Source organism: Nomia melanderi, chromosome 9, assembly GCF_051020985.1.
Source record: "Nomia melanderi isolate GNS246 chromosome 9, iyNomMela1, whole genome shotgun sequence".
Lineage (NCBI taxonomy): Eukaryota > Metazoa > Arthropoda > Insecta > Hymenoptera > Halictidae > Nomia > Nomia melanderi.
The window spans coordinates 13465953-13483229 of record NC_135007.1 but is presented as its reverse complement, the minus strand read 5'-3'; the positions used below and the strand labels follow the sequence as shown (position 1 = coordinate 13483229).

The following is a 17277-nucleotide window of genomic DNA, read 5'->3' as shown; positions in this document are numbered from 1 at the left end:
TTCGAAACGATCGCGAGCGCCGACTTTTTCCCCTCTCGACACCTGTCGCTCTCGCGAAAACCGGTTCCCCCGGAGTTTTCCTCGCGATCGTCGTTAACCCTGAATTATCCCGAATGGCATGCGAGCTGTCGCGGCCGGCGCACTGCATATTAAGACCATCGTAAATGATTTAAAGCAGAATTAAAAAGGAATCCGGCTCGCGAGTTAATGACCGTTAAATTAAAAAATTGCTCCTCGAGCTGGACATCTAAACATTTAATCTGCTGCCTGACTTTACTTAGCACCGATAACTGCGGATTATCGGTTTAATCACTTGTTCCCGAAATTGACAGCTTACGATCTCGATCCTGTGTAGATACCTACCCAGTGCTACAGATTGCATTAATGAAACGCTCAAGATTTACCAACAAATAACAGAGAAATAATTTCAATACCTATCCATCGAAGATGAAATCTCCCCAAAATAGACGACGCAACTGTACGAGAAACAAACCCTCGAAGGTAGCGATTCCGCTAATCGGTATCAGCCGACGTCGGTGCCAGAGGTCGGCCGGCTAGGTGCTTAACGCCGTTGTATCGACGCTGCCGATCGGAAAGCCAGCGAACCGATCACCATCGGCTCGCGTTTTCCCGTGGTATCCGCGTAAACGCGCGCTCGAACGAGCTAGCTGGATCTGCCCACCAATGGGAGGCCGCTTCGGGGCCGCAAGGCTGGCACCGCCACCTCCGCTGCCCGCCGCCGCCGCCGCCGCCGCCGCCGCCGCGATAGTCCGAGAGCCTCGGCTCGCCAGGCTGCTCCCTCGCATCCCCCGGGCAATCTTTTCAATTTAAAGTCAAGCATTATGGCTTAAATTGCATTATGGTTTCCTTCCCCACGAAGAAGGTAGGCGACCCGGGGTGGAGGAGCAACGAAGGGCGGCTCCTTGTAAGCAAGACTCAATCACGCCGCTTAACCTCCGACCCCCATGGACCTCGGGACGCACACGCGTGCGTGCACGACCGGCCACCAACATCACCACCACCGACACACGCACCAAGACCGTGGATTCATCCTCGATCGAACAGGACCCGCAGGAAACACGCGCGTCTATCCTCCGACCCGTGTCCCTATCAGGTGTTGCGCCGCGCGCCGGAGAAACGGCCCGTGAAATTAGTTAAGGAGGTTTGTTCGACGGTGATTCGATCGATCGACGCGCCGACAGCTTTGCTCTGGATCGTTGCCTCGGTCCCTTAATTGATTGATTAGAAATAGAACGGATTTTTAGCGGCGCTCGGTGTAACGGTAGTATCGTTGACTTCGAAGGAGGCAGAATTGGATTTCGGCTTTTGTTTGAATAGATCTTCAGTGGTTCGTTTGAGAAACGTGAAACAAGGTATATTCAAGTGACTAGAGATTCGTTTACAATAATTACCAGAGAAGCAGGATATTTATCATCATCCAAGATTTCTGCTTCCAGGTGAAACCTTGATACAGAGAACCTTCCACTAAAGTGCAACAATTAGCAAGTTGCCGCGCATCAAGCTAACATCCCACAAAGTCCCGGCAAAAACTTGGTGGAAAGGAAAAAAGGAATCGACGATAGGACACACTTCGATGCTCGATCGCTAAGAGAGACGTTATTACTGAAATCCAGCGGAGAGGAAACGATCGCGCTGAATAAAGCGTCAGGGGTAATAGCGCCGTCACGCATGCGACGTCTCGATCCCGTCCCGTGGCCGGCGAAAAACCGAATCGAGACGCGCACGATCGCCGATGCATGTACATACATAATATGCACGAGGTGTGAGCACAGGTTTGAAGCGAGCACGTTGCAAGTTGTACGCCGCGCGGCCTGCCGGCCGGCCCGGTGCAACCACACGCGTGCACTTTTCACACGAATGAATGAAACGACCCAGCCCAAGCCCGCCGCGGCGGACCTTGAACTTCGTTCGGCCGGGAAAAAAGCCACACAGGTAGAGGGAGAGAGAAAGAGCGAGAGAGAGATAAAACGAGAGAGAGAGAGAGGGTTCCCCTCTAAACCGCCTCTCGCGCCGTAATAACGCGTTCCGCGGCGCGCTGTCCATAAGCCGTGTAACAGATACCTTGGGTGGTTGCGCGCCGCCTCCTCTCGCTTTTCCCTTTTTTCCCCCCCTCCGTATTACGTTATCGGGCCCCGTGAGCCGCGTGCATTTATCACGTCGCGCGCCGGACCCGATAACCATCGATAATTTTCATAGATCACCGGGCAACCTCCGCGAACAATGTGGTTAATTGCGCGATAACGAGCTGGGAAATCGCGAGCAGGGTAAATTTACCGACTACGCTTGTTTCGTGGGAATTCTAGAAACTGGGGGATGTTTCCTGTCGTAGGTATGCTCCAGGAAGCTTGGAAAATATTCGTTCTACATTTTCTATACTTCTAGACGTTTCTCTTCGAGAAACCAGAATAGAAAAGTGCATTACTTAAAGTGACCCCGAATTAACCCTTTGCACTCGAAAGTTCTCTACTGGAAATATTTCACATTTTTCGACGAGATGCAGACGACATTGAAACTAACGATAATTCACAGATAAATTAAGCGACACAGCTACTTTATTTAAATACTTCCTATAGCGATAGTTTAATTCAAAATACTAAATATTCAACTTCATAGTGTCGCTGTATCAAATCAAGCGGTGAGAGTCACCTCTCGAGTAAAGGGTTAACTGCGCTCCAGAGGCTCCTCTGAGTCACTAAATGATTTCACACAGCAAAACTGTAATACTTAATATTAAACTTCGTATAATGCATCGATGTACGGAATATTGAAAGAAAATAGTTCTCCCCCAATGTGAGATTTCTTAATTCAATCTGAAAAAATGTCTATATCTCATTAGAAAATATTGAATATTTCCGGTGAAGAACTTGTGTAAAGGGTTAATCCCAAGTTCCAACAATTCACCATTGCCTCGATATCAAGACACCAAATTCTGAACTTCCATCGGAACCACGAGTAACACTGTCACTCCCTATCCCGCAATCCTCCTAGCCATCACCGTAGGACCTCGCCCCGATCGAAAAGCGAAGCCGATGCAGCGCGCGGGCAGGCCGGTGATCGGCGGACGTGGAGGCATCGTCTTATCGGCCGGGGCCGTTCTTAGCGAGCAATCCTTAAGTAATATATTTCTCGGGGGTAATTGCAGGCAGCGATTTCGTGCGGCTCGTTCGAGATCCGGCAGATACGTCGGGGTGTACCACGGGGGGAAAGCATCCGTGTACTGCACGTGCAAAAGAGGAGAGAGAGAGCGTCGGCGGAGCCCGCTTGCTACGTGGTTGCCTACGTACTCCCGACGTACCTACTACGTAGGTGCCTACGCGCGCACGTAGCACGTAGCTACGGTAGGTTGCACGCGTAGGCAGGCACTTACGTGCCTATCCTCGTGGGTAGACACACACGGCTTTTAAACGGAGCGAGAGATGAGCACCGGCCCGGCCGGCCGGGACGGAACGAACAGAGACGGGTAGAACGAAAGCGAACGGGGAACAGGGCCGAGCGAGCGAGAGAGGGACCGGGCGGAGGGACGGAAGGAGAGGGCATGCACACTGATAGAGCGTAACTGACTTCTTGGCCGGTGCATATTACCGGGCTGTTAGAGGGCGGAGCCGGCTGATGAGTTAGCAACGTATTGACTTTATAATAATCACGTTAGCCGGTCCACCGTGATCCCTCGGTATTACACGGTGGTTCGCGCGGATTCACGTACCGGGTGATTCTAAGTGTTCCTCATCTTTTCGCTGACGGACCGTGGCTGCCCTTTTGGCTCCCTTCGATTACAACGCGAGAGGACATTGTATCGAGCTGCAATGTTTGTGAGTTATCGTGATTTTTTGGTTTATTACTGCTGCTGGTTTGGTATAGTAATGGTAACTTTGCAGTCGAAAGTTTTTCATTAGGAACATTCGACAGTTTTAACGGTAACACATGTAAATTAGTTGTTTCGAAGTTTCATATGTATTATAGATCGACATTGGTTTTATCAGTTTCCTATCAAGTGGTGAGTCTACTGAATTTAAAGGTTAACAGTGTATAAGCTCGCGAGATATCGCCGAAGATGCCCGACGCAGTTGATCATCTTCGAAGGAAAAGCGAAAGAAACGAAGGTCCGAGGCAAATTCGTTGCAGGGTGAGCCTCGGTTGAAAAGGCTGTCCGTTTGTGTAACCCTGCCGTTTAAAGGCCGCGCGGTATTTTTCTGCGCGCGGACCGCCGCCGCAGCGCCGATAAATCTTCAACTTCTGCCGGCGTACGTAACCGAGGCGAGCTGCTGCAAAACCGCGAGCGCGGCCCCATAAATCAACGCTCGCGGAAAAGAAACGCGAATCTTCGATATCTACGGGAACACGCGGGACGTCGATGGCCACGGGGGTCATTAATATTAACTTCGGCCGACCGGCCGGGTTATCGCGTAATCGCGTTACTCAATTAGGGAGGGACCGACAGTTCTTCTTTCGCGGGCCAGGCCGGCCGGCTTCGCCGCGGGACGATCGCGATCGGCGCTGCGAGTCTCCCTCGTGTCGCGGACCGTTCTTGCGCGTCGGCGTATTGCTACAATATTAATTATCGGTAATGTATTCGGTTTTATTTATTAGGCGCAGGCTCGACGGCTTTCTTTCGCTCCTCCGGCGCACCGAGCTTTAGACTCTCACCGAGGCTTCCTTATACAGAGAGATTCGTTTAACCCTCCCATAATCGGCCGCGGATCTGTTTCGATCCTTCTTGCGGGAGCTTCGACGATAATAACGACGGGCGAGCTTCGGAGATCGACGATGACCGAGGAATTCGGCGATGAAACGACGCGATAGTTCGGCGAGGAATTTTGTATCTGATCGGGCACCGATGAAATTCAAATACGCAACTTCGAAGGATAAATGCAATTTCTGAAATCGAATCATCGCCGACGTTTCGAACGGAACAATACAGTTTCTCATTATCTCGAATGAATAATACATAGTTCCTCCCATGAAACGTAGACACTGCAACGATAAATACATCACCAGCTCGAGATCCTCGAGGCTCGCAAATCCTCCCTGCTCGATCTCGCACGATCCCCGGATCAACCCGGCCGCGTCTCCCCGCTCGAAAACCCCGAACGTGCCGCCTAGGCGATAAAAATCCCTCAACGGACGATGCTCCTTAATTAGCAGTTCGGCGCAGGCCCCGACAAGGTTTCTCTTGGTGCGCTGTCGGATGTTCCGCAGGTTGTTACGTATTCACGCGCGTCCGCCCGGGTGACGGGGATGTCGAGCGAGCCAGCGAAAGTGACGTCCGCTCGCTCGCAACGTCTTCCTTTATGCACCGGTCGCGTCTGCCAGCGGACCGAGCGTTTCCCAGTTTTTCAGTTAATAAACTCGCGCGCGCTCCGGCTTTTCCGAGTTTTCGTCCGGTAATTGCAACCCGTGCCCTCTCCTCTCCTCTCCCCCTCCCCCGCGTCGGCGACGCGTAAAGGGTAAAAACGGCGCGAGATCCTAGCGAAATAGAGTCATTATGCATGTACGAGCGCGCGGCGCAGGCGAAATAACGGCGGCGTTAACTGTGGCAAGAAAATAATTGATCCTCCGCCGCGGCTTTTTATTAGCCCGCTATTAATACCCCGTTCGCGGCGATCTTAATAGCTCTGGATAACGCGCGTTTCTTGCTCGCCGCCATGCTAATCTGCATCCCCGGTACGACTGCCGACATAAGCCCCCGAACGATCTTCTCGCCTCCCCCCTCTCATTCCGGTGTAATCTTCTCTTCATTATCTGCGGAATCGAACGGGAAAATCGTCGTCGGAGCACCCATCGATTAGAAGGAATATCGCCGGCACGGTTTTTTCATGGCACGAACACGCTCGCGCGCGGCCGGTGGCAAAAAACGTCAGCACGCTCCGCGATCGCGAATACCCGACGACCGTTGCTCGTTGTTTCGTTTGAATACCGAAACTCGCACACGTGCTTCCCCCGTCGTGCACGGACCATCCGTCCGTACGTCCGTCCGTCCGTCCGTACCGGGGATATTGATTTTATTCCATAAAGTTTTTGATGACGCGGGGAGGATTATTATTACCGCCTTGATGGCCGCTCGTTGCGTTATTAGTGCCTGTCGAAGTGGATCACGCGAATCGTAAAGCCACTCTCGAATAGGAATTAATGGAGTACCCGGAGTCAGAAGAAATTATCGGCGCGGCTTCATGGGGGTTGGGTGTGCTTCCAGCAACACTGCCGAAGACGTGAGAATGTAATGCTATTACCGTACGGAGGAGGTGTGTTTTAGCGCGCTTTAGCCGGTGGACGCGGGATCTTGGGTATTCCTTGGTCCTCCTCGAGCATCGTTTGCGTGTCGATTGTGGTACGCGATCTTTATTGTTTTCAATTGGTAACGCATGAAACGACGGTGTAAGTTGTACACTATATTATATTGAACGTGACATTTGTCCTTTGGAGATTGAAGTTCATTGTTATTCTCTAGTGATCTGTTTTTTACATCTATTCCTCAGCCACCCTTCAAATATTCTATATTTCTAACAACCTATTATTTGAAACATCTCTAACGACCCCTATTATTTGAAAAACTGTTCCGTATCAACTGTTACTTCAAAAATTCACTATTCTTCATGAACAGTCTGAATTATTGAGCACAAAGGAATAAACAAAGAGAATGTTCCGAATAGAAGCAAGTTGCGCAAGTTCAAAAAGATAATTGTACATTGCTCGCCGATCCATCTACCATTTCCCATGCGTCCGCCGCTTTTTCCACGCCTCGGACTGCCCCTAAAAAACTCGCGCGCACGGCGAGGACGCAAATTGCTTTCGTATCGCCCGTTGTGTGCACCGGCCGAGCCGTGGTAACGGTCAGCGGCGCAGTGCTGACCTCCAATCTCACCTCAATTTGCCTACACACCGCCATTTGCGTCAGCGGGGAACGCCGAGCGGCCTATCTAAAATTATGATCTCAAAAAATCTCCACGGCCGGCGTGGCGTGGCGCGGCCGCGCGCGCCACTGACCCGGCCCCGCGCACGTCTCGCCGCCGTAATCGATTAATTATGGTAAATCGCTCGTTATTATAAATTTTAGAGGTAATTGGTACCCTTTTCGGACGCGCGAGACCTGCAGACGGCTCGGATATCGCGTTCGTTGAGAAAACGCGAAGGCTTTCCTAATAATCGTCCACTGATTCTTAAATGACGAACGTTGGAAACTGTAGCGGAATTGTAACATGGTAGGTGATAAAAACCTATAGGATTTCTAGAAAATATAGAACACTCATGTACATCTTTGTATGAAAAGATTCCAACATTGGCCCGCGGTTTAATTACAAATTTAACACGTTGCCGCACGATTTCATGGTATAAAATACTTGAAATGGAAAAAATATAATACTAAATCATTTGGTTGAATTGCATTGTTATTGTTGCAGATTTATCTAGCTGAATGTCACCACATTAGTTAGCATTATTTATAATATAGAAATGTTTTCAAATAATCATGGTTTAATTGAGTGAACCATAGTAATTCGATTTGAGGGTCACCAGTGACCCCCATGGCATTCAACATGTTGAAATGACCTGGGATAATAGATTCTATAAATACCATGTCAAAATTCTAAAGTTAAACAGAAACAGGGAATATAAAAATTGATCCTACCAAAGGAAATGAATAGTATTCTGACATTCCAATACTTCAACCAAGAAATATCTAAATCGCTTATCTATTCTGTTGCCAGCACTTCAAAAAATAAACCAGAGTCGTTCATCAAAGAATCCACTAAAGTCCCTCGCGCCAATGAAAGCCCCGCAACAGAAGTCCGCACTATCGAATGGGAAATGGTGTATCGGTCGTAATTGAATTTTCCAGCGCGAACATACGCGAGCGCGCCGCGCCGCGCCGCGGCGAAAGCTTTCAGCAGCTCGAAACAATTCGGCCGGGCCATAAAACTTCGGTCACTATAAATCTGGACTCTTAACTGCGTGACGATAAATCACGTAACTTATATGAGCCCGGCCAGGCCCGGGAACGCCGGGATAGATCGGGAACTGCGAAACTCGTCGCGTAGATCTCCACCCTTCCGAGGAATCGCTCGCCGGAGGGTTTCATCGCGCGCGCTACCAGCCAGCGTCGCGCCTCCGTGGAAGGGGATGCATTTCTGGGCTGGCAGAAGACGCGGTTAAATCAGAATTCAATTTGAACGACGTTCGAAGCGGGGAGATCCCCATAGAAGATACGAAATATTCATGGCGGGAATGCCTCATCGTCGTTATTCTTAGACCGAGACGCAACGTCCTCCATAAATACATTTTCGCCGTGGCAACGCACCGGCGCGCGATTTACGCCGCTTAGCCGCGCGTACGCTTTATCTGGCCGAGGTTTTATTTGTTAATTGAAACTTTGTGCGGACGCCGGGATGAAACGGGCGGACGATAACGCCGCGCAACGCAGACCCGGCGCGTCCCTTTGCAATTCTAACAGAGTCTGGAATCAATTCTCTGAATCTAATTGTCCTGAGAACTGTACACCGCTAGCCTCGTTCTCGTTTCTACTTATCGCGCAAATAAATATACAATTAGCAGATGTGCAGATGAACGGGGAAATCGTTTGCTAATTGAATGGCTTCAGGATGGAGGCAATCAGTGAGTAGGAATCAAGATAGAAATGTGGAAACGGAGGTACATATTAATATTTAGTGATTTGTGGAGGGTAGTCAGGATGCACGGCGAATAATTAGCGAATCCTGCGTGGAACGCTGTTTCAGTTTTCGTATAGAAAATACGACTGTGAAACTATAAAATGATAAAATGATAAAAACTATAAAAGTCTCATTTAAGTTGTCAAATATGTATATTTCATCGGATATACTGAATCTTGCATTTGAATATTCCTCTTATATGTTTACCTTCATTTACTTTACCTTTGTTAGGTACCAATGTTATGCTCTAATAACTCTTCTAAAAAAACTGGACCTTCCCCGACTTATTCTACTCTAAATAATATCTTATTCATAGAAATTAGTATTTACAATAGAGTAAGTCGGGGAAGGTCCAGTTTTTTTAGAAGAGTTATTAGAGCATAACATTGGTACCTAACAAAGGTAAAGTAAATGAAGGTACACATATAAGAGGAATATCCAAATGCAAGATTCAGTGTATCACTGATGAAATATAGATATTTGACAACTTAAATGAGACATTGCTACGAATAAGATATGCATCTCCAAATAGTAATCTCTAAGTATTAGTGTCTATGGACAAGATATTCGTTAATAGTAATTTCATCAATAGTAATCTCTAAATGTTAATCTCCACGAATATTAATCTCTAATCAATTATTTACTTATTATTCATAATCAAGGTGCTTACCACTCAAGAATGATTCAAAGACAGTACAATATCCACCGAGACCGTCGATGATCGCGCGAGAACGGTGTTCCCGATCCGCAAACACCGCTGCACCCTCGCGATCGCCGTTGGATCGCGGCACGGCGCGTCCTGATCGATTTAGCGCCAAATGTCGCCGTGTTTTACACGCGGCAATAATGGTCGAAATCTATGTAGCCAATATTTCAAGCCCACCCTTTCTCGCCCCGTGCGCCCCCGTATATGAAACGTTCAGATACATATATATATATACACACTAGGAAACGCGTAGCCCCGGTTATTGGCTCGCATATGGCCGCCGCTCGATATTTCAAAGCCGGACGGTAAAATGGAAATACGAACTGCGTCCCCGGAAACTGTAAATTATCAAAGAGAAAGAGATAAAGGAAAGCAAAACAGACGAAACGAAAACGAGACGTACGAAACACCGGCGCGCTGCTCTTGTTGTAATCTTACCGCGGAAACGCTCGCGCGGTTACCTAATCCTCATTGCTTTTCGTATTCTTTTATTGCCCTCTTTATTCCCTGGAATTTCCATTTAACCCTTTACACTCTGATTTCATTTCTCCGGGCAGCGGCGAATGTTTCATAACGGAACAACGATAAAAATTGCGTTCGGCGTCGGGAATGCGCGCGGCACGATGTATCGCTGGTCGGGAAAATTTCGTTGCGTATCGGCCGAGATCGACGCGTCGATCGCAAGCTTCCGAAATGCTCGGGTGTGGTGCCTGAAGACTGATACTTGATGGAAATGTTTAGTAACTGCGTGATAGTGTTGGTTGAAGGGAAGTGTTTAGTACGGTAACTAGATAATATGAATCGAATGGAAATAGTGAGGTAACTATATAATCGTGTAACGCGAGAACTGTATTAGCAGATCATCGGTATTCGTGATATCGTTAATCTTTATCATTGTAATATAAAGTAATATAATTGTACGGAATGTTTAATAGTTGTTAATATTACGTTACAGAAGAACATGGACGGCCGAGCGAAATAATGCGAGCGACCCGGCCGAATAAACGGAATTTAAATACCTCGGAGGGAACCGACCGATCCCGAGAAGAAGAACGATAGTCCCGAGGGAGAGATACATCCGAGAACGGCAAGAAAGGATCCGTACGCGGCGGGGACGCGTAATTTACACGCGACGGGACCGCGTTACACAGTTCACCGACTTCAAAGATTACTTTTTAAGAGGCACTTGACCGCGATCCTTCTTCTCCTTCGCGAGGGGGTCGCGTGTTCGACGATTATTTGCTGTCAGTCCTTCGGCCCAGCCAACGATTATATTAATTATGGTGCGCCGAAGGTTGACATCGATGATCGACGTAAAAGGAAAACATCTCACGTTAATGAAAACGGAGGAATATAATTGCTCTGAAAGGGTTTAGCGAATGTTTCGATTGAAAGAGCTGAGGAAAATCATCCAACAATCAGAGAAATTTTACTGAATAGTTTCCCTGGTACTCAATAATGGTTATTATTATTTCCCCTGGTTGTAATAGATCTGGGAGAATGTAGTTAATTAAAGCTAACGTTGATTTTCCTATTTCATTCTGACAGTGACGTAGAAATGATCAATAATTCCCTCTTTTTGAAGGAGAATAATCACTGTCGAAAGGTACAGACGCGTGAACTATTAACATCGCAGTTCACCCCTTGACACCGCTTTAATTATTCGAATGATTTATCGCCCGACCGGCGGCCATTTTCTCGGGAACACCGTGGGTCTATTAAAGGGCCGATGCAGCCTCCAGTTCCGAAAGGATCATCGTATCGACACATGTCCCCTGAATCCGGCGGGTCCGCAACATTTTAGGGTGCTATCCCCGTTCATTCTTCAAAAACCGACCAGTGCATATGTCGGCGCAAGAAACATAATGTTATCAAGCTGTCCGGCGGAGAGAGGCCGTCCAGGCCCTTGGGGGACCTCTTCCTTATTGATATACCGAATAAACACACTTGGCAGCTAGACGAAGGATAGCTTTGCCAGGCAAATAGACTCGGACCACCCTTAAAGTGGAAATGGCCGGCGAAAATCTCGAGGATGCTATTATTGCTGAACGCGTCGAATGTACTGGCAATACGAAGCGAAAAGGCAAATGTAGATAAATGATAAATCAAGAAACTCGAGAGCATTAATTTACTTGGTTCTCTTTTATAAATGCGGGAAACTGAAACTGCTGAAATGAAGCTTAGTGTTTAATATAAATGAACAAACTTCGTTTTAGATTATAAAGATTAAGCTTCATTTTCTACTATTAACCCTTTGCTAAAACTATAGAATGTGATATTTAATGTTAAACTTTGTATAACGCCTCGATACGTGAAACATTGGAATAAAACAGCTTTCCTCAATGTACTGGTGATTTCTCTTCGAATTAGTCTCAGAGAACATTGTCTTCGCCTCGTAAAGAAATGTTAAATATTTCTAGTAAGAAACATCCGAGTGCAAAAAATATCAGAGTGTTAAATAATATATATATACCAACAAAACTATCAATATCTCCGAAGCCTGCTTTCAATCTCTTCACGAATTCACAGAATCCAAAAATTCAACGCATCTGTTCAAAATTTCAGCCCTAACACAGCGCCTCCACTAATTCTCCACTGCCTCATCCCTTCTCGCCCACAAACGAAATCATCCCTCCCCGAGAAGTCAGGCCGCAATCAAACCGAAGTGAAACGTTACGTCCGAGTCTCGCGTTTCAACTTTCAACCCCTATCGATCCGGCGTTAGCGCACCTTGTCCGGCGGTCGGTCGGCTCGACGGTAAATAAAGATGGGTAGTTTTCCCATCAGCGTGCACCCTCCTGCCCCTCCGCCGCCGCAAACGTCGCGCGTGTGTATGTGCGCGGCCAGACGGTTTTAAATTCCGCGAGTCAAAGCGATGTTTGACATGGAAATGTTGAACGATGCATTAAACATGCCGCGCGGAGTGCTTCCTCTCTTTTCCCCCGGAAAAAGGGAAACGGAACCCGTCCGCCCCGCTCCTCTCGATCGCCGATCGTATTGCCGGGAAGAGAGGCCCCCGAACTGGCCCCCGTCCCCGCCCGCGCGCGCGCGCGCGCTATTGTTCGAGCAATGTTTATTTAAGCAAACGAAAGCAGCCGCTTCTTCGGCGAACCCGGATGCTGCCGGACCGGCTCTTCCGGTGCGGATCGATAGCCGAGCGAATGTACTGTGCGTTCTTCGGGAGACAAACTCTGAAAGGAATGTCTAATTTGTTAGTCTCATTTCTTTATCTCGTTTTCGATACTAATTTGCTGGTCGTCCAATCAGAGCTGTAAACAAAGTATGTAGCGAGAGAACCTTCTTGCCATGACGTCTGGAGGATAGAATGATGATGAGAACGTCTTCCTGCTTGTAGCTGATTCTGTTAGTGTTTTAATTAGGTAACACGTACGAGTAGGTAAGTGTATTAGATGATAGTTACATCGAGATTAACGGAAACGGAAGTCACGTAGCGATAAAATAGGGTTTGAAGATTGAGATTGTGATCAATGATGATTGGTAGAATTGGAAATTTTGGGAGTGTTTATTGTATTTGGGGATTTTTGGGAGGATTATGTGGAGGGTTTGTGGATATTGTTGCTTTGAGAATTGTGGAAGTGTTGAATGTTTTGTAGGACTTAGGAGATGAATGTTTGCAAAGCTTGTTAGAGAATTTATTGAATGAGGAATGATGTGGGAAGTTAGTTAACCCTCTATGGGCTGGAGTTTGTTTCGTGATAATAACAAAATTTATGCAGTATGAAATTAATAAATATCAATATACGAACATAAATTAACAATGTACTCAATAGTTTTAATACCTTTATTGAAACAAGTATATTTTGTAACTTTGAAGTTACAATGACGTTGAACGTAAATGCCTGTGTGTACAAAAGTTTATGTTGATTAATTATTTAATGTCATATTCTAATAAAAAATTAAATAAATAAATTTAACCCGGTATATTGATGTTTGACTTCAAAGTTACACGAGCCTATAGAGGGTTAATATCACTACAATTAAGTACCAGTCAAAATGACTGGTTTCGATTGTTTTGTTTAGCAATTATTGACATCTTCGAAGCATTGAATATTCGAAATGATTTTGAAAAGTTTCATTTCAGTACTATAACGAATGCCTGAAGAAAGTGGAAATAATCTATTGTTACAATTTTTATAGGAATTGCGTATGAATCGTATTAAATGCTCGGTAGTTTCTAGTGATATGGTTGTGGTTAACGAGGATAAGGTTTTATCGCGCTGCTGAGGGCTGGCAAAAAGGATAATTGTTATCGTGGCTCATTATCAATGTAGCAGGTAGAAGGCAAAACGGTGCGAGCGTCGCGAATCAGGGAATCGTGATTGGTGGAGTCACGTTTTGCCAAGGGTCGGAAGCACGCACCTGCGAGGGGCAATTTCGCTGGACCTTCTCGTAAAAGCAGCTCCCCCCATTGTCCGGCAAATGACATCAAGCTTATTGCATTATTTAAAGAGGCTCGCCTTAAGGCCGCTTTAAGGCGGCGACCCCACGGTTTACCGTCTGTCCCCGCGCGGGACGGTTTTCGGCGATCGTGCAATCTCAATCTTGTTAGAATTTTGAGAGCGCGGTAACACAAAGCTGCAGTTGATATTCATTCGATCGTTCATCGATAATTCGAGAGTACTTAGGTATTAACCCTTCGCACTCGAAAGTTTTTCATTAGAAATATCAAACACTTTCCAACGAGATATAGACGATTGAAACTAATTTAACGATAATTCACAGATGAATTAAGCAACAGCTATTTTATTTGAATATTTCACATAGCAGTTTAATTCAAAATACTAAACATTCAACTTCATAGTTTTGCTGTATCAAATCAAGTGGTGACTGAGAGTCTCTCGAGTGCATAGGGTTAAATGGTGGCTGAGCAGCAGAGGTGTTTTATTTAAATGTTTCACGTAGCAATGCAAACTTTAATTTAAAATACTAAATATTCAATTTCATAGTTTTGCTGTATCAAATCAAGTGGTGACTGAGAGTCTCTCGAGTGCAAAGGGTTAATTCATTCTTAAGAGTAGATTGGAACCCATTAGTTAGAGAATTACTAATTTTTACAATTACTTGACAAAGCTTTCTGAGAATTTTGATTGAAATAATTCTAAATAATAATAATTAATCATATATGCAATAATAAGTAATTATAATTATATAATTCTGATCCTTTAAGCTTTAATTTCTAAGATATTGTTCTAGGAACTGTTAAGAAAATAGATCTGAAAATTCTTCAAAGTGTTTTTCACAGGTGAAATTGAAACGTTCGATGATTTTAAATGAACAATCGTTTCTCGTTAGTGTCGATACTCACCAGGAGAAATGCCGAGTTTCACATGGAGGCTGCTGGGGCTTCTGTGATCGGGAGTGGTCACGGGGGCGGCTATGGGTGGTGACAGGTGGGGGAGTGCCGGTGTTCCGCCACCTGTCGTCGTCGTGGTAGTCGTGGTGGCGCAGGGATTTAGGGGTGAGGTCCTCTTGAAAGACTGCTCGGTCCGCCACGCGACCTCGTTATCGCCTATCCAAACTTTACCTGCGGGAATAAGATGATACGACTATTAATTCGCCTGCGTACCTGCATAAGGGTGCGTGCAACCCTTCAGTGAACGAAAAAAAACAAAGAACACATAACCGACATTGCCAAGCATTTAAGTCACGTCGAAAGAAATCGCGTTGTTAATTAAAAATTCTTAAAAATATCTATTCCGATCTTTTATTAGAATATACTTTAATTAAGCATTCGTTATACTATTCATTAGCCGATTCGAAAATGATAGAAGAGAATTATGCTAATGCGTTACGATCACGCGACTGATGATAGGCATATCTGGGTTAAAGTAGAAATCTGAAATTGTGTGGCCAACGCCCGTTATAATATTTATGATTTTCTAAATATGTATAGGCCGGCACCGCGGAATCTTGATCGAGAAATTCCGCAACGCGGAGGAGAAAGTCCGATTCGAAACGGAAACGGCCGGCCGCCGCGAAAATTATTCGTACGCAGCAACGTGTGGCGCCCTATCGGGCCGGGATCAAATTGCAAAAGGAGTTCCCGAAACGAATTCCACGTCAGCCCTCGCCCTGTATTAGTATAACTCGCGCTGGGGTCTTTGTTGTCCGCGCAGAAAATGGCTTCCTCCCCCTTCGAGGGCCCGCGTAATTAGCAACCCTCCGAATCCCCTATTTCTGCCAGTTTTCCCGGCCTTTTCTCCCGGTTTCCCTTAATTTCTGGGAACAATGCCCGCCTCTGGACGCTGTTCCATGCGCTGCAGTGTCTAATTACACCGAGGCGCACGGAATATTCCCTTCGCGCGGGGTGTATCGAATTTTCGGGGCTCGTTGTTGGCAGAAACGGCTAACGATCATCCCAGAAGTCTACAGCGTTGGATTTCCAATAAAACATTTTGTGTACAAAGTATCTTCTATCTCCGACACAATGTACACCTACGTTGCTAATCACATTTCTCAGCTCTTCGAAGATTAGAAGATTGTCTAATAATACGGATAATAAAGTTGCCAGAGATCTGGGAAGTAGCAGAGTTGCTAGGATACATAAAATACATTAACGTCGTGAAACTGCTGGAAGATAGTTTAATAACTCGCCTAATCGTCTTAATTAGCGCCTTGAAGACTCTATTACAGGATTACGGAATAGATTCGGCTCGCAAGATGTCTACGATTATGCCAGAAACCAAGAATCTCCTTGGATAATCTCCAACCAAACAGAAGTTTCCAACAACGGGCTGCCTTTTCTCCGGAGAATCTCAGGGAGGATCGTCAAGTGCGGATTTCCCAGCCACCCCGTACGTGACGCATCGAAGCCACGGAAACACGCGAGTATCACCCCCGCGCTCGTGTGTCGTGACTCAGACCCGGGTATTATTTGCTTGATGAATGATTTAGTCGGAGAGACTTAGCCCGGGCCGAGGCCCGTCTCTCTCTATCAGCATCTCGCACCCCGTCTCGCTCCGTCCGCTAACGAGGGAGAGAAGATGGCTGAGGAGAGGGAGGAAAGTTCCCGGCGAAGGGGTGGGTGGACGGCCAAGTGTTCCACGGCGGAAGGGAGGCCCGGGGGGGGGGGGCTGCGAGAGGAAACGTTTACAGAGAGGAACAGGAGCGAGAGGAAAAGCGGCGGGGCCGAAGAAAGTGTAGCCGGCGCTAACTAAGGGCGTCGGCTAATCAATATCATCAGAGAATGGCCGCTGACCTCCTCCGTAGACCCGTGGACCCACCATTGTTCCGTATGCCAACTTCCAGCCGAACGACTCCATCTTTGCTATCGCTCGCGGCGGAATGGAGTGCTTCAACCCTTTGCACTCGAGAGCTGCCTCTCACTGACCAATTGAGTTCATACAGTGAAACTATAAAATTTGGTGCTTAATGTTAAACTTCGTGCAATGCATCAATTTGAGAAATGTTTGAAGAAAATAGCTTGATCGGTAGATAAGTGATATTTTTATAGTGTCTATGCTAATGTAGGTAGATCTATGACAAGTATCTACAACATTCTTTATTATAATCTTTATTTTCTTACTATATTCATTAACCCTTTGCACTCGAGAGGTGTCTCTCGCACCAATCGATTTCATATAGTAAAACTATAAAATTTGATAGTTAATATTAAACTTCATACGATGCATCAATTTGAGAAATATTCGAACAGCTCTACCTCATCGGAAGACGTTAAGATATTTCTAATGAAAAACTTCCGAGTGCAAAGGGTTAATGCCTAAGCACTTTTGAATTATCGATGAACGATCGAATGAATATCAACTGCAGCTTTGTTTTACCGCGCTCTCAACATTCTAACAAGATTGAGATTACGGATGTCGACATTACAGAGAGATCGAATTTTCATAGTTGGAGCACTAAGTAACG

The 17277-nt window shown here is 46.3% G+C and overlaps 1 protein-coding gene across 2 annotated transcripts in view; it reads right to left on the bottom strand.

The window, feature by feature from the left end:
• The window catches only part of LOC116427259 (uncharacterized), a 165871-nt gene that overhangs the window by 63129 nt on the left and 85465 nt on the right, over positions 1 to 17277 (bottom strand). For both annotated transcript variants that reach the window (XM_031977394.2, XM_031977395.2), the window contains exon 3: positions 14714 to 14932. In XM_031977394.2, coding sequence (XP_031833254.1) covers positions 14714 to 14932 — 219 coding nt within the window. The remainder of the gene's footprint in view (positions 1 to 14713; positions 14933 to 17277) is intronic.